The sequence below is a fragment of the Apium graveolens genome, chromosome 9, assembly GCF_009905375.1.
Source record: "Apium graveolens cultivar Ventura chromosome 9, ASM990537v1, whole genome shotgun sequence".
NCBI classification, from domain to species: Eukaryota; Viridiplantae; Streptophyta; class Magnoliopsida; order Apiales; family Apiaceae; genus Apium; species Apium graveolens.
The window spans coordinates 273,563,074-273,589,158 of NC_133655.1; the positions used below are offsets into that span (position 1 = coordinate 273,563,074).

General features: G+C 34.9%; 2 protein-coding genes and 1 long non-coding RNA gene across 3 annotated transcripts; all 3 read right to left on the reverse strand.

The window, feature by feature from the left end:
• Positions 1 to 3,273: 3,273 nt before the first annotated feature.
• On the reverse strand, positions 3,274 to 4,289 carry LOC141687004 (uncharacterized). Its single transcript, XR_012560888.1, has 2 exons — positions 3,603 to 4,289; positions 3,274 to 3,493 (listed from the first exon to the last, which is right to left on the reverse strand). It is a non-coding gene; the product is annotated as an uncharacterized LOC141687004 (long non-coding RNA).
• A 285-nt stretch (positions 4,290 to 4,574) lies between these two features.
• Positions 4,575 to 7,938, reverse strand: LOC141684698 (uncharacterized). Its single transcript, XM_074489781.1, has 4 exons — positions 7,309 to 7,938; positions 6,857 to 7,117; positions 5,898 to 6,773; positions 4,575 to 5,778 (listed from the first exon to the last, which is right to left on the reverse strand). Exons 1-4 carry the CDS (start codon positions 7,745 to 7,747, stop codon positions 5,303 to 5,305), a joined length of 2,052 nt encoding a protein of 683 aa, XP_074345882.1. The 5' UTR covers positions 7,748 to 7,938; the 3' UTR covers positions 4,575 to 5,302.
• A 6,472-nt stretch (positions 7,939 to 14,410) lies between these two features.
• On the reverse strand, positions 14,411 to 16,163 carry LOC141683543 (UDP-glucuronate 4-epimerase 3-like). Its single transcript, XM_074488282.1, has one exon. The coding sequence runs from the start codon at positions 16,029 to 16,031 to the stop codon at positions 14,727 to 14,729; it is 1,305 nt and encodes a 434-aa protein (XP_074344383.1). The 5' UTR covers positions 16,032 to 16,163; the 3' UTR covers positions 14,411 to 14,726.
• Between the last annotated feature and the right edge of the window lie 9,922 nt (positions 16,164 to 26,085).

Below are 26,085 nucleotides of genomic sequence, written 5' to 3' on the forward strand. Positions count from 1 at the left end.
CTTAGACGTGCCTTCGTGGCTGACTTTGATCGTATCCCAGATCTGCTTGGCAGTAGTACATGCTGATATTTTTCTTAATTCTGTAGCTACCATGCCATTGAGAATTGAGTTCATAGCTTTAGCATTGGAATTCATTACGTTCACTTATTCGGGAGAAAGATCCTTGAGAGATTTTGGCTTCCCTTCTTCTTATTGAAACCATTTTCTACAGCATCCCATTCGAATGCATCACGCTGGAGAAAGATCTTCATCCGAAACTTCCAATCATTGTAGTTTTCAGCACCATGAAGCAGTGGTGGATAATTGTTTGAATACCTATCTGGTTGAGCCATGGATCGCTAGCAAAATAAACACTAAAAAGAGAATTAAATGCACCTGCTCTGATACCAAATGAAATTCGATGGCTCGATAGATAAAATAATATTCTAACTGTCAAGGCAAATGGGACAGTCTCTTATGCAAATGGGACAGTCCCTTTACAAATGAGACAGGGTATGAGACAGTCTCTTTTAACTGCAGAAAGTAAATTACTGAAATATAAATGCAGTAATAAAGAAATTAAACAATGCAGAACACCAAGAGTTTTCACTTGGTTCGGCCCCTACACCTAGTCTATGGCCTACATCCAAGTCCCCATGCCAACTAGCATAGAGAATGTATTATATCCACTTAAAACAAAGTACTTACAAACTTTCCTTGATTACAAACTTGGCCCACTTGAAAGAAACATTTCCCTAGCACACAGCTACCTAGCACAAAGCTACTTGGCCTTCTTGTTGTAATCAACCTCCCACAACCCGGGACAAGTGATATAATACACGATTCAGTTACAAGAATGTAATGTGAAAGTTTACAACTCAAACTAAGTTTCTTGTTTTTCTGGATATGAATATCTCGGGTATGGAACAAGAAAATGATTTCAGATGATGAAAGATTCTCGTGAAAGTGTTAGCCAAATCTGAACTAATGAGTTGTATTTATAGGCAATGTTTTAACAGTTTTTCAAACAAAAGATAAGATAAAAAGATTTGAAAATAAGTTTGTTTGAAGAATATTTGAATGAGACTTTTGAAACTAATCTGTTAGAAGTTTGAAAAAGATAAATCAAGTAAAGATAAGGCTTGAGAGATTTAAACTTGATTTATAGATAAGGTTTATCCAGATAAATAAGATTTACACAAACCCTAACAACCTAATACTAAACCTGCGGGATAGACTTCCAGGAAGATTGAACAAACTGCATTCTGATAAACATTGCTGAGATCTCGAATGATTCCAATCTGATGTCTTCATTCTGTTGCTAAGAACTCTTATCATCATAAACACTTGAATTAACATTGAGAACGAATCAAATCAGATGGTTCTATTTCTCAATCTTTGTGATTTGCACTTTTTCCGCTCAAGAATGGCTTTTCTGCGATCAGGCTCTTTTTCGTCCTATTTATTTATTATCTATGTTACGCCGGATTAGATGCAAAGATTTACTAAATCTTTTAGAAAAACTCCCCAGCCAATTTGACTTCTTATAACTATTTATCAACTTGATGAATTAATTTCAAGATATAAGGCTTTTTGAAAATTGTGACACAGTGAACATAATTGTAAGACTATGTTATTAATTGGTGGTGATCCAGTATCCAGTAGCACAATTCACCTAAAAAACAAATGTAATTAACGAAACATATGTTATATTTTTCCTGATCTGCATAGTATTGCTTTTTATTTTCATTTATTGCTGCTATCAGTTTTGAATTGTACGTAGTTATGTACATTTCTGTTCTATGAGTAAACTTTTCATGGTAAACTTGCAGATTTTTATAATGCGGGCTCAAACATTTTACACATGTTTACGTGATTCTAGTAACACAAGAAAAGAAAATGCATGGTGCAAGGGTGCACAGAGATCCTCTTTCAGTACTTGGCGACTCTTTTGCAAGTTTTGGTGGCCTTATGAGGGGTCAGTCACTAGAGTTTAATTTCTGGGTATCTGAGACGTGATTCGTTTGATCATCGTTTCTTCTTAGATTCATTTATTGAACCGTCCGATTCATATCCATCTTGTTCCTCTGATGGGAGTCCTATAATAAATACACAATCACCCTGTTTCCGCATGGGTGGAAGACTGGATGGAAGTCCTTCAATGCATGCCTATCCGCTGGTTGCTGAACTGCAGTGCATCCTCTTATAAATGCACATTTTCCCGGATCCCCTATTAGGAGAAATCGCCCTGTCAAAGCACAGATGATCTAATTCCCCTTTGGGGGGGAGTCCTTGTGCAACCGTCTTTTTCCCTTGAACGAAAGTCATCTCAAACAAACAAATCTAGAGGGTCAATAACTGAGGAGTTGAATTTTGATGAGGAGAAGGAATTAGATTGCAAAGAGTAGAAAAAAGAATATTACATAGAGGATCAAAATTTTCAAACTGAAGGTTAGTCTATTTCAGCATTCCTTGTGGTTCTAATGTTATGGTATTGTCTTATTAATACTAGCAGTGAAGGTATTATGTTAAAGTAAACTGATGTTTTGACCCTCCAGGAAAGAACATAAAGTGAAATGGTGCAAACTATACTAAATTCTGAACATTGGGAACTAGGACCGGTGAAGTGAATAGACTTTTGAGCTTTACATGACCGTTTTAGTTGTTACTGCTCATTACTTGGTGCCTGTTTGAATTTGCAGTTGACAATCGATGCACAAAAAAGTTGATTCTGCCATGTGTTTTCTTCCGTCCTTTTATCCTTGTGAATTACTTATGTTTACTATATTTTACATGGTTTTGACAAGCGATGGACTTAACCCATCTATCCACTTAAAAAAATTGCAGATAGGTTTAACACGGAAAATTGATGTGAATGGAAGGGGGTCTTACTGTATTTGTGCTTAATTTTGGTTTTAGGGTTTTATTGTTCGTTTCCGCAGACAGATGTTTGTCAACCATCGTTGGATGTGAACCAATGCCCATTTTACTTTTCTCTTTTTCTGATTTATATTCTTTATTAACATCAATAGAAAGTAAAAAGTTCTAAAGTAAAGTTCAGTGCACTTCAGGCTTACTAGCTCCTGTTATTCTCTATATCCCAAGTATGTAAAACTTGGAATGTCATAATAGTTATGATATTTCTGTAATGAAGTTAAGTTTGTTAGATATATTTTTGCTGTTCAACTTTTGTTTCTTTTGACTTGTTGTGTGCTATGCTTTTTTGCAGAATACATTTTCTGGTTACATTTGTTTGTGTCCATCTTTGCTTCAGCAGACCAAGTGACAGAGATATGATAGGAAACTGTAAATAAGCTACATAAATGTGGATCAAGTTACATATATGCGGAGTTATATTAATTTATTCTGAATTATAAGGATATAAAATCCATTCTGATACATATAATTGTCTTTATTTATGATGAAGCCTTGCATACATTAATGATTTATAGCTATATCATCAACGTCGGTCCTTCAACTGCTTTCCCGTGCAAGGAACCAGCATCAGTTTATGCTGCATATATTGTTCAAGAAGGGTTAGAAAGTTGTGGATACACATCAATGTAGCTATGCTTAGAGATGGAAAGCTAGTGAAACTGGCAAGTAAATAGAGATAAGCTTACCTATTGCAGTCAAATTTAGGATCAGCAGAGAAAAGAAATGGAAATCCACATTTTTCTGGGAGAGAATCGATTCTTGAGATACGAGTAGCAGGATTAGATGAACCACCACGAATAAATCTATTTTGATATGTTGCTTCATGGACACAAGAACAGAATTTCCTCCTTTCCTCTACAGTCTTGGCCCGTTCACGTAATGCACTATAGGCACTGCAGCACTCGCTAGATGGCTCTGCTTGATCGCCTCTGGTAAAAGGATTGCAGTCTGTTCCTGTTTTCTGAATCTCAGGGTCACTACATTTCAGCGCCTCTCCTGGCACTGCCATCAAATAAGCCGCCGCCACCAACACTACTGCCAAGTATAAAATTCTTGCCATTTTCTCTTACTATATGTGTGTATGCAAATACTCAGGATATATGTTGCAGATAGAGCAAGGAAGTATTTATAGAACGGTTTGGCGGAAATGTCTTTAGTTAATTTACTAAAACTAGCAGTTAGGACGCCAAATATGGCTTCTTTGTCTGTCTAACAGAATGTATTGTAGTTAGGCTTCGTTACATACTATAGAAGAGTTGGGGACGCCAAACTAGATTACTTGCATATATCTTGTTCATGTGTTTCTAATTCTCTGACTCGTCATATGCTTACTGGTAAGGCTTCATTTCATGTTATTTTCAGCTTAAAGACATGTACGAGGCAGCCCTTTTGGTAAGTTTAATTTCATCAATTTTTTTTTTGGTTTTGATGGATGGATATACAACGTTTCTAAATCTGCCTCCTAGATGCTATTATCTTTGTCCGATTATCTGCCTAAAAATTTGGTATGCAGTTAAAATCATGCAGTTCTTTTATGATAGTTCTTGTGATTTTCATTGAAGATGCGGAGCGTGACAAAGGGCCAGAGATGATAACTACTATGTAGGAAATCTGGATATTGTAGAAGGTGATTTAGCTAGAGAAACTGAGAAGATTATTGTATATAAAGTGGTAAGTTGACTCTGTTTTTGCATCTTAATTGAATTTTTTCACACAATGAACATAATTTTAAGTCTATGATAACTAATTGGTAGTGATCCAGTATCAAGTTGCAGAATCCACCAAAAAAAAACATACGTGATTAACAAAAAGGCAATCAGTACAAAAACTTGTTTCACCATCTCAACATTGTCCTCATTGTCGGAAAGGTTGACAGCAGTCTCTTAGTGTTCTGATACTTCAACTGTTCCTTGGCCTGTAAGGCGGCAATATTGAGCCTTCCAGTCATCCTTGTTGGATGTATTGACTGTGTTGAATGCATTGTTTGTCCCCTCCTTGCTGATTTCACTTTTGTTTGAGCGGATGTTGCCTTAATCCTGCTTGCAGATGTTGCTCTGAAAAGCAGACAATGAGAAGCAACATTCGAGGGCTCTGAGGAAAATACTCAGCCTACATATATAACAGGACCAGAACATATATAAATGTACATGATGATATCAAGATTACTTTGTAGTGATAATATTTTTATCGGGATGCTTTTCTTTCTTTCAAATATAGGGTTGCTTTTTGTTTCTCTAAAATTATTATCATATAACAAGATACTATGAAGGTGGATCGTTTGCCACAAATTTCCTCTCTGTTTGCCTGTACACTGTTGAATAAACAATTTAGTCTCCGCTTATAATACAGAGCTGCAGCTTTTGCAGACACAGCGCACTTCATGAAGTTAGAATATCTGGTTGCTGAGATCTCTAATCACTGCCTTCATTGTAGGTCTGCATTCTGGATTTTCCTGTATGCAATCTGATGCAATATTCGACAATTTAGCTGCCTCCAGTTTAGATAGATTGCCATTCAGATTCGGATCAATGAATTCATCATAGTTGCCTGTTTCAGCTTGCTGGCGAACAGAAGCACTGAGTATTGTTTTGCCAGAGAGGACCTGAAGTATGATTACTCCAAAGGCATAAACATCGCTCTTCTCTGTAAAACGACCAGTGGTAATGTACTCAGGTGCCATGTATCCCAACGCAGCACTGTTCTTGAGAGCTGAGAAGACAATGTCATCAGCAAGAAGCTTTACAAGACCCGAGTCCATGATTATTGGATTAAACTCCTGGTCGATGAGTACTTTCTCAACAGAGATGTTTTGGTGAACAATAGAAGGTCTATTCGTTTCACTTCTGTGCAGATATCCAATACCTGATCGAACACATTATATTAAGCTTGCAAGTTTCTAATTATTCGGTTACTATACTAGCGTCTTATAAGCACATTTCTTACTCTGGACAAAGGTAAAAAGAAGTAATGATGGTACTAACCTTTGGCGATGCCAGTGATGATTGAAATCCGCGTTTTCCAATCAAGAATGTGGTTACTGCTCCCATCTACAATGTCAAGATATCGCGACAGACTCCCATTACACGCAAAATCATGAATAAGAAAACATTCTCCCCTGCCCATTGAGCAACAAAAGCCTCTCAGTTTAGCAAGATTTTCATGTCTCAGTGACGTCAGCAAACGCAATCCGTTCATGAATTCGACTTCCTCTGACTTACAACTGATTATATTAATGCTCTTGATAGCTACAAATGATCCATCTTTCAGAATGCCTTTATAAACAGAAGAGAACTTGCTCTTCCCCAACAAATTCACCTCGGAAAAATACTGTGTAGCTGACTCGATCTCTTCTAGATTGAACTTGAACCTCTGCAGAAAGTTATCAGAGTCACTGCTACCAATCTGATAACAAGCCATTGGATCCCACTTGTTACTATACTCTAGTGTTACAAGTGGAGACGCACTTCTTGAATAGAAATCCTTGGCATCAGTAGCACTGAACCTATCATCAGAAATGCTGTGAGAAGTAATTATAATTTTCTGTTTTCTCCTACGATATCGAAATACCAATAAGCCAACAGCCACTACAACAATGGTAATTGTAACAATTCCACCAAAAAGTGCAATTCGACGCATCTTTGATGATCGTGGACAACTGGTCTGGTTGCAATCTGCATGAATCTTGGCATTTAAGGGGACATGTTTAGTATCAGTACTATTCTCCGCAGGTGAAAAAGGTTCAATCTGGTTGATATTTTGATCATCCCAAGAATTGCATGCTCTCACTGAAGGATAACCAACACCACACAAACCAGAATTATTCCCAAAATGAAATCCTCCCTTAAATTTCTTCAAACCTTGATGACAAAAAAGAAAAACATAAAATTAAACTTGGCCAGTATAAAATTATGGTGCAATTACCAATATTTATACAACTTACCAAGAGGGATGAGTCCAGAAAGTTTATTGTTTTGAACTTCTAAAACTTCTAACAGGGGAGCATTGGCTAATTGACCTGGGATTTTACCGGATAGATGATTAAAGCTCAAATCAAGCCTTTTTAACATTCCCATATTTCCGATGCTCGAAGGAATTTCTCCGGTCAATCTATTGTATTGCAATGTAAGAACATTTAGCTTCTGCAAATACCCTACTTCCTTTGGTATGCTTCCCCTCAAATGATTACAACATAGCTCCAAAACTGATGAAACAAGAAATTACATCATTTTGTCAGTTCCCATTTTTAAACATTTAAATTTTAGCAGATCACAAATTTTTAGTCCTCGGTCTCCACCTTAATAGTTGTGCAGTAAAAACCCATGAAATTATACAAAAAAAAAAAACACATAATCCAGAACCAAAGACAATCACATGAATAGGAGTACTACTAACCTTGGAGGCTAGCCATGTTGCCAATCTGAGGAGGTATAACTCCAGAGAGATTATTGACATTAAGATAAAGATCAGACAACTCGGTGAGATTAGAAATTTCAATAGGTATTACTCCAGACAAGGAGTTGTAATGCAAGTAGAGACCGGACAAGCACTTCAGTCCAGCCACAGCCGGTGAAATGCTTCCAGTGAGACCTTTTCCCTGCAGTGAAATGTTGGCAACTTTAAGGTGCAAATTACAAGCCACACCTTCAAATGAGTCATTGCTACATGGATCACCTTCATCTGTCCAAGATTGCAAGTACTCGTTATCAGGGTCAAGCGATGATTTTAACTCCATCAGTGCTTTAACTTCTGCATTGCCATTTATGTGTTTTGTAAGGGAAGAAAGTGTGAGAACAAGAATGAAACTGATGCATGGAATGGTATTGATGTTCATATTATAGAATGATGAAAAAAGCAGTGAGACAAAACTAAGTTGGTTTCTTAAACACACTGTGATGGTTTTTCATGGAGATTGAACATAGTCATAGAAGGATGAGGGGAAGTATGAAGAAATTGTGAAATGTGAAATAGAAAGTTTTTGTTTGCTCTGAAGTCCACTCTCTCCAGGACTGGAAATGACTTTGATTACTGTCTTGGTCTTGATTTTCTAGAAAGAATGTTCCAAGGTGCATATAAAGTAGATTATTTACTATTTCTTTTAAAAAAAACAGGATACTTGGCTTGTTTGTCTCATGGCTTATAAGCTACTTCTGGCTTATAAGTCCGTAAGTATTTTTATGGGACTGTTTGTCGACACAACTTATAAGTTGAATTTACAACTTATAAGTTGATAAGTAAAATGTTAGTAACGACTTATTTTTTTTCAACTTATTTTGACTTTTCACCTTTTTATTAATTTTAGTTTTTAAATATATGTTATCAAATGTTAAGTTAATTTAAAAGTCATGAATTAAGATAATCATATATTTAAAAAATATTTATTTTAGTTCATTTAAGTTAAAAAAAATTTGACTTATAAGTAAAATTAACCAAACACTTACACAACTTATAAGTATTCATCAACTTATCACTTTTAAGCCACTTATTAATTTTAAGTCATAAGTTACTTATTTTAAGATTTCCCGAACGGACACTTATACTAATTTAAACAGAAGTTTATATTACTAGTTTATTATAGGTAATTGTAGCTCAAATATTAACTTCTTATCATCTACCTGATATGAGTACCCTGTGCCATGATCTAGAAAAATAATTTTCATGACTATCTGTTTATCATTGTTTACTATAATACTATTATAACTTGCCCTTTAGGGTCTGTTGGCTAAGCTCAACTCTAACCTTTTTTTATAGATAACTATTATGCTTGTGAAAGTGACTTAACTACTGGAGAGTTACAAACTTCATTATATCATATTTGCAGAGTGTAGATAGAATCAGAATGATGATATGAACTTGGTTGGAGGTAGTTTATGTTTAAATTCTCGATATTTTGTTACGAAAAGAAGAGGGATTATCGTTAAATGAAAGGTTACATCAAAATTTAAAATAAATCTCTTTCTGATTCAAAATTTCTAACTTTCAAGATCCAAAAAATCAGTGTTCAGACTTTAAGTCAATTCTTTGTAGGTTCATGTCAATTAAGAACTTGACAAAGAAAAGGTCTGCAGCTATATAATTCAAGATTGCAACAACTGTCACTTTCTGAAGTCCAGATTTATATATTACAGACCTGCATAAGCGCCACTAACAGCTCACAAGTTCTTCGAGCTGTATGCAAACCAATATTAAATCAATGCCCCTTAATGATTGTAAAGTAGTTTTAACAGGAGAGGCATTAGTAATAAAATGACAAAAGTAAAACCAATTATACATAAAGTGAAAGTGCATGCAGAAAACACCAAGCATGTTTTAGTGTTGGCCTTCATGAAGAAAATAGGGAACTTGTGTTGCATAATAAAAATGACACTCACTCATATTTTAATACCTATAATTCCATACTTGCATGCAACATCCATCTAGTAATAATCTATTATATAAGTTTATCTACTTTAGAATAATATATGTACCATGCTATTAATGTTAAAATGTTACTTGGTGATATACAACTCAGATTCATAATTGATTTGAGCCAAATTGGAGCAGAAACTCTTTTTGATTACCTCTAGGAATGAAGTGTCATTGCCTTCCAAATTTGAAATTGTGTGGCTCAATTTCTCTTTACAAGTAAATTAAGAGATGATCTTTAATATAAATACTCTTGAACCCCCACAGACCAAGACACACTTATCTTTTGAGGGGTCATACACTTTTATGTGGTGCAAAGGTCAAATGTAAGCACCTAAAAGGAGAAAGTGGTAGCAAATCTACCTTTATCACTTTAACCTTTGTTACAACTTTGTTAGATGAATGTTCACTCAGAACAGTGTTGGAGAGTGATCTATTAGTGTAGTGGTCTAATGTAATTTTAAGTGTAATAAACTTCACAGTTTCACTTTGCTCTTATGCATAGAAGATAACTAACTATATGTAGCAACAGATTCCTAAAACATATTGTAGATTCATACATGGACAAAAGCACACACAAGGACATTAATACATTATCCCATATGAACAGTGTCTGCAATTCTCTCGGAACAGATGTTAGAAAAATCTCGAAACTTTTGATCCTCACAGTGGTTCAGTCATTTAAGTGGGAATTTTGCAAGCACTGTGAAGAAATTTACATCTGAATGATATGTCTGATTTGCGATTTGCATTCCCTACTGATGTACAACAATTACTAGCAGATTGAAAAAAATTCAAGAACTAAACACTAACATGTAAGTCTCTAGTCATCACAGGCTTATAGCTTGGCCTTTTCTCAAAGAACAATCTTAAGGGCCTTGAGTACTCGCGATAGCTGGCTAGGCTTTAGGGTTGCTGGTTTTTACCAGAACTGTATTCTCAGGAATCAGGGGTACTGATTTCCAACTAACAGGCTCTCAGAATTATCAGCATTTTCAACTCGTGAATCGTTATTATCATGATTAGTTGGATGTGGGAATCTCGATTAGGAGGATTATTAGACTTCACAATTCTGTCAATTTGTTTACTGAAACTACTATCACCACTACTATCCTCTGAGGCTCCTTGAACCAAGTTCGGATGTGCTTCGGCATCTACTTGAAGTTCGAGCATTTTGCAACTTAAATGATGCTTTCCGAGTAATAATAAGTAAGCAAGAGCTTATTGCAAGTCAGTTATTGGTTAGGGTCTTGGTTTCTCTAAGCCTTCGACTCCGGGTGTGTTCAACTATTAAAAAAAGAAAAGTTATAATCAAAATATTTATCAGTGAAATGTGTATAGGTGAAAATTTAAACACACACCCTCCTCACAGTCACAGGCTTTAAAATAAATAGTATTCCTTCCACCTAGCACGGTTAGGTTAGAAATGTGGTTTCTATACTACAATTTTGCCAAGACTTTTTAGAAAATCTAGTTTATATTTTGGCAATAAATCTTTTGAATTCATTGTTCTTAAATTTTAAACGATATCATCAATCATTGCCAAGAGAGGAGACTGTAATTTATAACAATAAAACACGCAAGACAGTGATTTATCTATGATCATTACTCATTAGGACAGTTGCAATGAAATTCAGTACAGTTTCAGCCGAACAAAGCACATTGATGTAAAATACCATTTTTTTCAGAGAACATGCTACCAATGGTATAAGCATAAAAATTGACAAAGCGCCGGAGCTGCTTAATTTATTTTAATATATATCATATAAGTACGCTCTTGTGCTTTTTTGTTGCATGGGTATTGTGTATTGGATGCTACAATTTCTACAATTCTTGTTTTCGAGCAATTTACTATGTAGTTGTTTCATTAATTAGATTTTGTATATGCTATGTTCCATATGATCGGTAGTTGAGTTCTATATTAGCTCCTTAGCGCTTGTGTATGCCCTTTGGTGTGGTGTTCTTATTTAAAACTCCCAGCACCTCAGCAAGTCTCCATTCTCCCCAAGTTATGCGGGTTTGGCTGTTAACACGATGCTATAGAAGTATGTACTGTATCCCATTTTTGTTGGAAGTAATCAAATTGTTAGAATTCCAAACTTTTCAACTTTAAGTACCAAGTCACATTTTTTAAAATGCCCCCAAACCTCCCCTATATCACCTTATTCTGACTAATCTGCTTTGAGGCCTGGTACAGCAGACTATATCACCTTATTCGAACATATATATGTACACACTGACATCACTAATCTAAAATTTGAAAATTAAGACACTCATCCAAGTAAGCTTAGTCACCTAAATAGACAAATTATATCCTGCTACAAAAACATTCATGTCCAAAGAAGTTTACTCCCATTAATAAAAATTATATCCTATGACAAACATTGGTGTCTGAACGAACACAAATGTGCCCCTAGCACTAGGGGTGAGCAAAAAATTTCATTACCGTCCAAACCAACCGTTTCAAACCGCCCAAACCGAAATTTAATGGTTTGTAACGGTTTGGATCGGTTATGGTTTCATTTTTCCAAAACCCGAAAAATAACGGTTTGGTTTGGATTTGTCTTTTATACCGCCCGTTATATCCAAACCACCCGAATCTATTAAAATATTTTAATTATATATTTTGAGGATACATATATTAGATAAATTATTAATATTTATAAGTAGTTGAATCCATGTTATGTTAAGTGCACTTGAATGTTACATATTGAAGTTAAAAGATCCAAATTATTACATAATAAATTTGTTTAGTTGATAATTTATTAACTTATTAAATTTTTTACCTAGTAAATATATGCACATATTTTTCTTAACGGTTTAAACGGAAACCGCCCAACCCGAACCATTATAGTTTGGGTGGTTTGGTTATATCAGTAACGGTTATGATTACGGTAATGGTTAAGTAAAATGTAAAACCGCTAAATTAGGTTTGGATGGTTATGAGCTCTAAACCCGCCCATTTCACCCAATACTCACCCCTACCTAGCACGGTTAGGTTAGAAATGTGGTTTCTATACTACAATTTTGCCAAGACTTTTTAGAAAATCTAGTTTATATTTTGGCAATAAATCTTTTGAATTCATTGTTCTTAAATTTTAAACGATATCATCAATCATTGCCAAGAGAGGAGACTGTAATTTATAACAATAAAACACGCAAGACAGTGATTTATCTATGATCATTACTCATTAGGACAGTTGCAATGAAATTCAGTACAGTTTCAGCCGAACAAAGCACATTGATGTAAAATACCATTTTTTTCAGAGAACATGCTACCAATGGTATAAGCATAAAAATTGACAAAGCGCCGGAGCTGCTTAATTTATTTTAATATATATCATATAAGTACGCTCTTGTGCTTTTTTGTTGCATGGGTATTGTGTATTGGATGCTACAATTTCTACAATTCTTGTTTTCGAGCAATTTACTATGTAGTTGTTTCATTAATTAGATTTTGTATATGCTATGTTCCATATGATCGGTAGTTGAGTTCTATATTAGCTCCTTAGCGCTTGTGTATGCCCTTTGGTGTGGTGTTCTTATTTAAAACTCCCAGCACCTCAGCAAGTCTCCATTCTCCCCAAGTTATGCGGGTTTGGCTGTTAACACGATGCTATAGAAGTATGTACTGTATCCCATTTTTGTTGGAAGTAATCAAATTGTTAGAATTCCAAACTTTTCAACTTTAAGTACCAAGTCACATTTTTTAAAATGCCCCCAAACCTCCCCTATATCACCTTATTCTGACTAATCTGCTTTGAGGCCTGGTACAGCAGACTATATCACCTTATTCGAACATATATATGTACACACTGACATCACTAATCTAAAATTTGAAAATTAAGACACTCATCCAAGTAAGCTTAGTCACCTAAATAGACAAATTATATCCTGCTACAAAAACATTCATGTCCAAAGAAGTTTACTCCCATTAATAAAAATTATATCCTATGACAAACATTGGTGTCTGAACGAACACAAATGTGCCCCTAGCAGGCTAGCACTATAGTCCGATTCCTCCCCTATGCTTAAAACTGTAGTGCAGTAATATATTTTACGCCAATACGAAGGAACTTATGGGAAGTGGAGTGGTAAACAAATTTACAAAACTTTCTGGTCCATACAAAGCCTCTGCCCTCCCTTGTTACACAATGCAAACAAGAAACAACGTTTCTATATAATTCTTTATAACTACAAACAGAAAAGATAGCTCTATTTTTCCCTAAAGAAAAAATAAATCATACGGCACACTGAAATAATATACTCCCATGTATTATCAGCACAACACTGCATTTTATAACTCAAGAAAATTATCTCTAAAAAAAATGAATAGGCGATAAACACATCACCTGAGTGTAGCATCAAAGGCACCGTCCAGAAAGAAAAAGGGAGGTGTGACATCAAAACTCACATGAGCAACTTGATCTCTGTTAAAAATTGTCCCCCATTGAGCTCCAATTACTACCAGACAAAGAGACACCTATCCATGTGTCGCCATATACCTATCACTGAAGATAAATCTCAAACTTGGCCGACTACGCTTTTCTCTCTCGAGACAATAACAGCATTACAACAAAATAACCAAATATCAGGGGTCCCCTTCTAAGACCAAACTCGCAAATGAGGCTGAAGATATTTAAGCAAATTTCTGGTTGCCAAATGGAACAGATATAGCAAAAATACCAACCAACGAAAAAGAGTCACTGTAAACCTTCTTATAGTTCACATAGTACCAGAAAATGTGTGTATGATTGTGTGGTGTGCTTTAAGGACCTAACATGATGCAAAACACGAAAAGTTGATGCCAAAGCAAACAATCAAATCGAAAATAGCAAATTTAAAAACTACGAGAAAAGCAATGGGTGGAGAACCACAGCCTAGTAACATGGGTGGACAACCACAACCTAGTACATCGATAACTATGAAAAAAAAACATCGGCATGAAGATATTGCATCTAGCAAAACTAACTTGATATTGCAAATCAGCACAAAAATATAATTAACAAAACAATTGCAATATGAAGATTTGAGGAGCACATATCATTATCAGTAGCGAGTACGTTAACAGAAACAATAAAAGATCAGTGACTGAAAGGACAAATACTCAGTAGTGCTAATATCAACAAGTAAATTACATCTTAAAAAGCTTTAAGATCTCACGACAGTTATAGGGCTTTCTTATTAAGCTCATGCCAGGATATGAGCAAACAAAGTCCGCTGTTCAGTACAAGTTCATACCCTACAAAATACTGTACAACACATAAGCTAATACCAGGAGATCGGAAAACACTGCTGAATGAACAGTGATCTAATACTACAGCTCCAGACTGAATTGGTAAACCATAGGTCATCCACAAACGAGAAACACAATGTTCATCGACCACATTATCAAACTTGAATCTAATTTACCAGCTAGCATGCTTCTTCTTGGAGTCATAGTAATTGAGATACCACTTAACAAACTTCTTCAACCCAGCTTCTAGATCAGTTGTAGGCTTATAGCCTAGCTCCTTACTAGCCAAACTAATATTGGCATGCGTAAACGGCACATCCCCATTTCTAGGCATAGTCACCACTTTCTTCTTCGCCTTCACCTTCAAATGCTTCTCCAATATACTCACAAGCTTACTAACAGGCACAGGCGACGTATTCCCCAAATTAAAAATCCTAAACTGTGCCGCCCCATTCTTCTTCCCACCACTCCCCGTACTCTTCTTCGCTGTATCCAATGCAGCCACACACCCCTTCACCACATCATCAATATACGTAAAATCCCTCGCAACAGTCCCATGATCAACACCCTCAAAAATCGTAATCGACTTCCCCTTGAGTATATTCTTCGTAAAAAAGAAATACGCCATATCAGGTCTACCCCACGGCCCGTAAACAGTAAAAAACCGTAACCCCGTTAACGACAACCCGTAAATATGATTATAACTATGCGCAATTTCTTCACCAGCTTTCTTAGTAGCAGCATATAAACTAGCAGGTTGATCAGTCCTATCTTTTTCTGAAAAAGGCACCTTCGAGTTCAACCCGTAAACCGAACTCGAAGACGCCCAAATTACCGCAGGTTGAGGGTTCGATGACTTGCAAACTTCTAATAAATTCACAAAACCAGCAATATTACTTTGAATATAAGAGCTAGGGTTTTTCATAGCATACCTAACACCAGCTTGAGCAGCTAAATGCATCACATGAGTAAACGACACCGTCTCGAAAAGCTTTCGCAACAACCCACCGTCATTTATATCCCCTTTCACCACAAAAATCCCAGCTTTCTCCAACAGTAATTTCCTCGATTCCTTAAGGGCAATTTCGTAATATTTATTAAAATTGTCCAACCCAACCACACCATCACCTCGCCGCTTCAACGCCGCCGACACATGAGTTCCGACGAACCCCGCCGCTCCGGTCACCAGCACAACCCGACCCGTTTTCGACCGGGCCGAAACCCGGACCTGATTCTCCCAACCCGACCCGGCGTTTTTTCCGGCCGTTTGAAGGCTCCGACGAGTCGTCTCCGGTGCCGGCGCCGGCGAGATCAAAACAAAGAAAACAATCGCCACAATGAAAATAAACGACCAAAGAGTGAGCTTTGACTGTAATCGAACCCTGTAAAAGTACGAAAACGACTTTTCCGGCTTAAACTTCCCCGGAGTTGACGGAATTGAGTCGAGATGAGACAATATCGGCTTCAATTGCGTCATCTTCTCCGGCGAGTACACGATCTGAACCCTAATTTTGGTCGTAATTGAACAGATTTGAAGTTAACTATCGCCGGAACTATAGACACAAAAGTTGTATCTATATGTGTGCATAAATAAGTTGTGTTATAAAAGAAGTTGTAAAAGTCTTATTTATATTTCCAACCGGTTCAGGTGTTTTTCGGTTTGGTTGGGTCGGTTTGTTATAATAATTAGAGGTGATTAGTTATATTTAAATGGGATAATGAAGCGTGATTCGTGTTAATTAGTTTGAGTAATTAGTTTGATTAGAGTTCTTTTTCGTGATTTTAGTTTAGGTAGTTAATGAAGTTGATTACAATTCAAAACCTTGATTATATGAGTTTGTTTTGACTTCTATATAGAAGTATTTTAATTTTTTGATTTGCCAAGTACAGTTAAACCTCAAGAAATGATTATATTTGGAATTGGAAAATTTTATTCAATTAACGAGAATGTTCATTTATTGAGATTTAAAATATATTGTGTGTATTTTATTGGTATCGAAAAAAATTATTTATTTGACAAGATTATTTGTTTATTGAATATTTGTTTATCAAAATTCTATTGTAACTGAGTGTGATACTGATAGTTAGATAAATTACTTATAAATACGTCATTATATCTCTTTCAGTATTTAACTACAAAAATTAATGGGAAGGAATTTTGTTTTATATTTTAATATCTGGAGACTTCCTCAGGGAAATTGTAATGATAACTTGGCCAATGTTGTAGAAATACCGAATTTGCGTGAAAATCTTTATTAATAAGTAAAAGTTATAAATATATTTTTTGAATCAAAAAATATTTATTTTAATAAGAAAAAGTTAAAAATATTAAAAATCATTTTAAATTCCTATTGGAGGAAATGATTTTTTTAATGCCCAAAATATATTAATCCAAACGATAACAAAAGAAACTATTATAGAAGATTCAAAACTCAAATACATGCCGAGATAAATTAAGCAAGATATGACATTATAGGCTACAGCATAATCAAACCTAGACAAGATAAATTAATGACACCGGACATGGACGAAAACTATGAGATACTTTTAGCATAAGACTCAGACTTCAAGTTTTTTATTGTATTCGATGTTTTTTTTACATTGTTACATCTAACCGTAGAAAATTGTCCATATTACATTAAATTGTAGAATTTTTTTATTTTAGCAATAAAAATTTGGAAAATTATACTTCTACAAATAAAAATTAAAAATTACAATGTTATAATTTTTTTGAAATATGATAGCATTTTTACTTAAATATATTTAAAATTAGATATTTTTAAAAAGGCTATTTTCTGTTTTGAATTGAATAAATCCCTTGAATGATTCCTAATTTTAAACTAAATTGGTTAAGTTTTTAAAAAGTCTTTTCCATAGGCATTGGCAATAAGGCTACACAAATAGAGTAAATTGCTTTAAGATGTTTTTGGTACTAGGCGTAGGATGTACGGGTGCCAGCTGTCATCTCGCTAACAACACGTGGGCCTCACCGCTGTATCCACCGGCCACAGCTTATCTTATCTTCACTCTGCCCCCTCATGAGATAAGTGCCTGAGATAAATAGAGCATAATATATTTGGGAAAAGAGTAGGACCTCGCAATTCCTCTGTTATCACAGGACACCGACCATATTTTATGAATATATCTTTATATTTTCTAAATTTTTGGGAGATTATTTTATATATTTTTAAAAAATTTAATGGTAAAATAAGGTAAAATTTTGTTTTAGGGGACGTGTCCCATGTGACCCTTACTAGATCCTCCTATGTCCGTGTCGGGTACTTTTTGTGTCATGTACTCAAAGTTTAAAAACAAAACCGACTCATTAACGTTTGTATAATTTCGTGTTCGTATATCTCTATTTTCGTGTCGTGTTTGGTGTAAAGTTGAATATTAATATTAATATAATTAATTAATTAAATACATATAAATATTAAAATTTTAGGTAAAATATATACAAAATTATATGAAATATCTATACATTTAAATCAGTTATACTTACAACAATATAAAGCTATGCATTATTTTTAAAATATCCATTATAATTATACATATTTATGTTTATATTTATTTAATTTAAATATTTATATTTATAATAATAGAATATTTAATTAAAAATATATTTATTTCATATATTTCGTGTCGTGTACCTAAAGGTTAAACACAAAATCAACACAATATCTCACTCGTGTATCTCGTCTACCTTTTCGTGTTGTGTATCCAAAATACAAATGCAAACACAAGCACTAGATTTTCGTGTCCTATTTGTGTAGTGTAAAAAATTGTTGGGTCTAGAAAAGAGTATCTAAAGGCCACTATAGAAAAGTATTCTATTAGTGTACCTTAAATTCACAATTTAGAAAAATCATATTAAAAATTCAACCGTACAGATGTAAATATCATGTAAAAATAACTATGTATGCAAATTTTCAACTGATTTTGTTATTAAGATTGACCGTTTTATATGAAAATCAATACTAGTCCACTTGAATTTGCATGAAATTTTTTCTACGATTATACTTTGATGTAATATTCTCATCCGTGCGTTTGGAATGTTTAAAAACATTCGAGAAATGTGATTTTAGGTCACACTAATAAAAAGTTTTTTATTGTGTCCTTTAGAAACTCCAAGCCCAATATATTTTTATATGATAAATTTGAGAAGCTTTTTAAAAATAATTATATTCTAATTTTTAAACATTGTAATAATACAATTTTTACAAAAAAAATATATTTTGAAACTTTCAATATAAAACACGAATTTATAGACTGCATTATTGTAATATTTCAAAATGATAATAAAATTATAAATAAATTTTAGTAAGAATATATTTTTATAATTTTTTATTAAAAACATATTCTCCCTATCTCATTTTAATAGTCCGGTTTGTAAAATAATAATTTTCCAAAATAATTGTCAAAATCTCTAATCCATGCAAATTTTATACTTCCAACTTTAAATAAATTAAGTCTCATGACCCTTCTCATAACTGTTATTGTATACAAATTGAAAATGCACATTATTTAATAATTTGTGTATATATATATATATCTTGGTATACAGGTAACTGATGTAATATTAAAAACTAAGTTGTATATTATGTAAAAAATTGAAAAGAGATATTATAATTTTTATTTGCGTGAAATTTATAAACTAGACTATCGACATGGGATTGGGGGAGTAGATATCTTTAAACTTACTATTTCCTATGATTTTTACTTATTTCTTATGGGTCGGAAAGTTAACGGGTTCGTATGACTTGGATTTAACAAAACTCAATGTCGTGCCAAACATTTTTTTTGTTGAAATCTAATCAGAACGAACCAAATGAAATTCAAAGTTCGAAAATCAACCCTAAAATTTGGTTTCGGTATCGTTTGGGTCTGAAGCAACACCCGAAATCATATTAAGGAAATCAAAATAAATATCTAAAAAGAATCATTAACAAGGTTTTTTATATAAAAAAATATATCCATCAATGGTTCAAGATTAAAAAAGGAAAGAAAACGAAAGTATACTTAAAAAGATGACAATCATTCAATGCAGGAGAATAACGTAAAAATGACATTGAGAAAGATACTCTCTCCGTCATTTTCTAATTATGATATTTTTTATTTTTCAGTCAAAATTGATTAATTTTTTATTAAAAATTAAAAATTAAATATTACTCATATATTTTGTTAAATTAAAAATTACATATTAAAATAAATTAAATATATTTTTCAACAATATAATTTTTTATTTGGTTCAATTACAAAATATTAATAAATTTCACTCAAAATTTTCGTTAGTTTAACGGCATACAAGTCAAATATAATAAAAAGGGACCGGGAGTACTCAATTGCACGTAGTTACTTTACTAAGCTATCTTTCACTATTTGCATGCATGTGTTCCATTCGAACTATTACTTAACTTCCTCAACTAAACTGAGTTACAAATATAATCATTTCTCAATTAAATTATTATATGATGTAAATGTATAATGACAATATAATAAATTTAATATATTAAATTTGGTCGGGTTTCAGTTTGGTTCATGATTGGATATGTACGTGGAGTTTTGGTTCGGTTGGTTTAAAAGTCAAATCTAAATTAATTAAGATCAAACTGTAAAGATCAGGTTCGGTAAAATTCATTGTTAGGAATCAAGCCTAAATTCTGATGATAAATAAATCACATTGCATAATTATGTTAAGGCAACTTGTAACCTTCGATGGCTAACCATCATAAGGGCATCTCCAATAAAAATTGCTAACAAAGTTGCCAAACCATGACAAATCATTAAATATATTATTTTTTAATTCTTTCACATCCATGTCACTTTTGACAACATTTATTAAAATTTTGCTCAAATAGTTAAGCAAGTTTAAAGGTTGTCTATCTATATTAATTTTATATTTAGTTCAATATAAAAATGGGTTGAGTAATATAAACTTTAAATGTTTTTTATGACTTTTTGCTAATTTAAGAAGTTGTCAAGGGGTTGCCAAGTTTTGACAACTTTTTGGCAACCTCCCAACTCCGATAGGTAGGCAACCAAGGGTGCCATGCCACATAATCTTGGCAACTTTCTTGGCAACCCCTATTTGAGATGCTCTAAGGGATAATCGTTGAATGAGTAGCCCATCAATTGATAGGGTTGTCGTAACATTGTCTATGAGAATTCTGAAAATAGATAGCAATATAGTTTTTCATTCATAAGTCATGTGTGTCATGCCAAACTTTCTTAATGTGTTTAGTCAGAACAATAGTAACATGCCAACCAATTATAATCGTAACCACTCTTCACAGAGTATGCAAGGTAAGAATAGCATGTTTGCATATTTACTTAATAAGATGCACTCTCAAACTTGTTCATTTAACTTTAGCACCGACATTTTTACTCAAAGACCAGCACCTAGAGTAAAAGTGGACCTTAACCCTACTAGTCCTAGGATGACAAATGGTTTCAAGGGAAAGAAGGCAATCAACATGATTGGTACCAAAAAGATTCGGGTACCTAAATCAGTTTGAAATGGTTTTGATTTGTGCAAGGAAAAAAAGAAATGTCTGGTATGTAGACAATGGCTTTTCATATTACATGACTGAAGATTCATTCCTGCTCACTAAGTTTGAAGGGAAAGCTGGCCCAAGTATTACCTTTGAAGATGACAGCAAAGGTCACACTGTGGGATATGGCTTGATTCAGTTGGAAATGTCATCATAAATGATGTAGCACTAGTGGAGGGACTTAAGCACAACTTGATAAGTGTCAGCTGTTCGCACAAAAACACGCAAGCATACGCGGTCACAAGTAATATAAGATTAAGTTTAGTTCGTTCCTACAGAGATTTGTTTAATTCAAAATGTGCACTTATGCAACAATATATGATTAATCCTTGTAAGTTCTTCTGCATACTTCCTATCTCTTTCTTCCTTTTCAGCCTTTGCCCTTGCAATTTTCCAATCCCCCTCTTTCACCCATACACAACACACAACTTTTCAGAACCTTGTGATTTTATCCTTATCCTTCATTAAACTGATCACTCTTTTAAACTCTGTAGTTGAAAGTGTGTCCATTGGGTTGCTGCCAAGTAAAGTGAAAGATCCATCATCATAATTTATTCTGATTTCTGTTTATGATACAACCCAGACTCTGACTATTTCTTCAGCTAGCTGTTGAAAATATTCTTCATCTGTGAAGCACCAGTTAAGTGGCAGAAAGTCAGATTGATCATAACAATTCCAGAGAGATCTTTCAGTAACTTGCAGTTGCTTTGTTTTTCTCCCAACAGATTTAAAGTGAGTCTTAGTTGGTGGTTTAAATGAAGGTGGATTTGTGATTTTCTTTAGGCTAGTCTGGCTTGTAGTGATTGGGATTTTGAGAAGAGAGTTTGCAGTTGGCTTATATAAGAATTTTGGCTTTGAGGTGAAGGATGGTTGAGTGTTTGAGCTAAAAGGTTTAGTGGGTTGAGTTTGGTTGATTTGGATTGGTAGGGATTGTTTTTGTGTTCTTGAATCATCCTCCTTCTTCTTTCTCCTTCTCTCTTCTTATCACCTCCCTTCTTATCTTCCTGCTTTTTATCATTGCTGCCAGTTTCCCTTGAAGATTGACTTGGATTTGAGCCAGAAGGTTTTTGCTCATCATGCTTCTGCTCATCATCATCCTTGTCATCTTTTATATTAAATTGTGAATTTGGCAACATGGTATCAACATTCAGTAGATACCTGTCCAGGATCTTTATCATCTCTACATCTTCAGCCTTCTTGTTCTTTTTGTACTTTAGATTAGACTGAATAGTCATGATCAACCTCATGTTTGATCTGACACAATTTTTGGGAACAATAAGCTATTTGCATTGTTTGGTTCTTGGACAGATGTATGCCACCCCTTTATTTGGATATAGATAGGCTTCAGGAAAAGTTGCTATTTGTGCATTTTTAAGCTCATGAAGCAACTGAGTGTCCTCTATGATGACTACATGTACCTTGTCAATCACTACATCTAGCTCAGATGCCCTTAGAGTTCTGAGATTTGAAAGGGACACTTGAAGGAATCTATCCACACCATAATCATTAATATTGAAAACAATCCTCTTCTGCAAGTAGTTTTCAACATTCACAACCACTGCCCTGCTGGAGTTGATAGTCTTGGCCAACGCTCTTTTGTATGTTATGTAGTTATTTTGAAGAGACATCCTCAGGACTACAAGAAGTTCACTAAATTCTTGATCTTGATTTGGTCCTTCTACAGCCTTGATGAGTCTGTCTTTTCCTACATTTGTAAATTGTTGAGTTTGTGAAGAACTTGGACCATGTTGAATTGATGTAACAGGCTCCCTAGATTTAGATTTACCAGCATCCTTGGATTGTTGAATCCTAGTTTCAATCTCCCCTAGTCTTGGGAACAGGCATGAGTAGGGGAGTTGGTAATTCTGTCCTCACAGACTCAGGAAGTGCAGGAAATGGAATATTGAGCTTGCCCATGATGGCTCCCAAAGCCACACAATTCTGCAGTTGTAAGTGCTTGTGTGAGTCCACCAATGCTTGAATTTCTGCCTATTGACTCTGCACCAATGTAGTGAGAGCATGCACTTGAGCTGTGAGGTTGTCATTGGAGGATTGTAGAGTTAAGACTTGACTTTGAAGAGCTTGACTCTGGAGATTTGTTGATGTGGAAGTAGGTGGTTGAGAGCTTGAAGCTACTGAAGATCCAAAAGTTTCTTCTATATCTTGTTTGATACCCTCTATGGGCAGTACAGAGGGCTCATATCTGCTTTGGTAAAGCTGGTTCAACTTGATCTTTGTGTCATTTGAGCTTGTTATTTGTTGTTGAACCACCTCATGGAGAGCAATGAAAGACCGTATGAGATTTTTGACATCTTTTTCCATAGAAGTCAGATCAAACCTTGCCATTTGGTCAGCAAAATGTTTAAACTTTGAGGTGATCTTGACTTGAGAAGGTATGATCTCATCCATCTTCTCTCTCACTAGCTTCCTTACTTTGTCTTCATGACCAGCCATCTTTAGTTCTAAAGCTTTACCAAATAGGTGAAAAGCCTTAAGTTGAGCTTTGTAAACTTCAGTGACTACATCATAGACATCTTGTGGAGTCAAGGCCTTGGCATTGCTTCCCATAATGGTGACATATTCATCTCTAAACCTAGCCAAGACCTGATCCATCTCCAAAGCAAAATCCTTAGACAGCCAAGCATCTACATTTCCATCTTTCTCAGCTTCACTAACAATTTTCTCCTTCTGCTTTTCAACTTCTTCATTGTATGTTAGCAGAATGGCTTGATAGTCCTGGTTGCTCATATCTGAAGTGAGTAGATGCTGTGAAATGTTGGCTAGTCCAGAAATCCGCTCAAGAAGAAGATCATCTATATTTGTAGGTTGAGAGTCAGTTGTCTGCAACCATTGTGAAATAAGGTGTGGTTGTTGAGGTTGATAAGTGGAAGGTTTATTTGTTGGATGTGAGGATGACAAGGTAACTGAACCACCTGTGACAGGAGTCACAGTTTGACTCACAAATTGCTCTGTGTTTATGACAGGATGTTGTCCTCCACTTGTAGTGGGAACCTCCAGTTGAATTGGAGGGGATTTGACCGGGTTACTGTCATGTGCACCATCCTTAAACCCTTGTGCTTCTTGCAAAGTACTGTCACATAAATGTGATATACTTGTCTCTCCCATAGCAGGGTCATTGGAAATTGTACTCTCAGCTTCAATTGTTTGTGCAATTTCAACCAGGGTTTTGAGGGGTGCTGTTCCTGTAACAGGAACCTCCAACTGAATTGGATAGGGTTTAGATAGCTCCCCCTCAGGAGTACTACCCTCAAACCTTACAGTCTTTGAAGGCTTATTTGCACATGAAGGTGCATCTATAACCACCATGGGGTCTTCAGTAAAAACTGATGAATGTCCCATGTCTGTGATGGTGTCATCAAGGTCTACCCCAGCTAGTAGCCTCTCACCATCTAAATTTGGTGTCTGGATGGTGAGCAAGGTTTCTTGAACCAAGTCACTTGAGTGGGGTTGCACTTGAGAATCAGGTTCAAGTGCTGTGTATGAAGAAGAAATTTTAGATAGAAGATTTTGAATTTCAGAACTGAGTGTTGACAGCTCCTCCTGAATAGATGAGGGAGCTTCAAGGGATGTGCTCTCCTTGTGTGTGCCATCCTTATTTCTCTAACCATACACTTAGATTTGTTCAAGTGATGGTTGTGCAGACTCATTACAAGGTGCATTTGGGATAATGCTCTTTTCAATAGAGACATCTTTTTGAGAGGGTTCCTCTAGAGTCTGTTTAAGTCCCTTGTTTACAACTTCGTCCTTTTGAGGGGATGCAGAGGTGGCTTGAGTGATCAGCTACAAGTTTTTAGCCTTCTTTATTTTCTTGATCAAGGGTGACTCAGTTTCTGTGTTTTCCTCACCACTTTCATTTATGATTGTCAGGTTTGCCTGCTTTCTCTTCTTTTTACTCACTTCACCCTTTTGGGAGAATGAAGTGGTTGGTTTCCTATCTTCCAATGGTATTGAAGAAGTGGTCTCAGCCTGGGAAGGCCCCTGGTTTTCTTGTATTTGTACTTCTACAGGTTCAGGGACCATAGCTGTACTAGATTGTGCATTTGATCTCATGTCATGCATGGGATAAGGGTAAGTCTCAAACCTCTCCATCATAAATGGAGTGATTTTTAGACTCAAAGTTACCGTGTTCTTTGTAGGAAGTGAACTAAATATAATTTTGGACACTTGCTTACAATTGCCTATTTTAGTGTTGTCTATACCATTAATCAATCATATGTCTGATACTTTATGATTTGAAGTAGACATAATAAATCTAGGAAAAAAAAATTCCTTACCTCTTGCAGCTAGGGGCATTGTTAGCCTGGTAGCAAGTTCTTCCAGGATCAATAGACCAACATTCAAGTGTCTGTTGTGGGCTATTGAGAACACCAGCTTTTGCACCATACTTGAGATGTTTTCATATCCTGTCATTCTGCATGTAAAGGCTCTTACTATAGAATCAAACATAAAAGATCATTCCTTCCTTAGGTTTGTTCTGTTCATACTTGCTAGGTTAATCCTTCCACCATAGTTGATGAAATCCATGAACTCAGCTAGCTCATCTTGTGTTGGCACCTCCACTAGATTTGCAGTTGGAAGACCCAAAGCTACATTCACATCATGCTCATTGAACTATATTTGTTGGCCTCCAATTGAGTGTTAGGACAAAAATACGCACTAATATTCACACAAGTATACGCGATCGCAAGTAATATAGAATTATTTCTAGTTCGTTCCCACGGAGACTGGTTTTGGTTAACTTTAATCAATGTACTTATACAATAATGTTATGGTTATTATTCAATGCTAAGATGATCAAAAATTGAGATTGTTTATAACTACGATTAACTACAAATTATACTACAGAACTTAAACTAAGAGATTAAAAGTGATTGATTACTATATGACACAAACATGGGATTCTAACTTCATTACTACTTCATTCAATAGCCTCTTTGTTCTTAACCTTAGCATGCAATG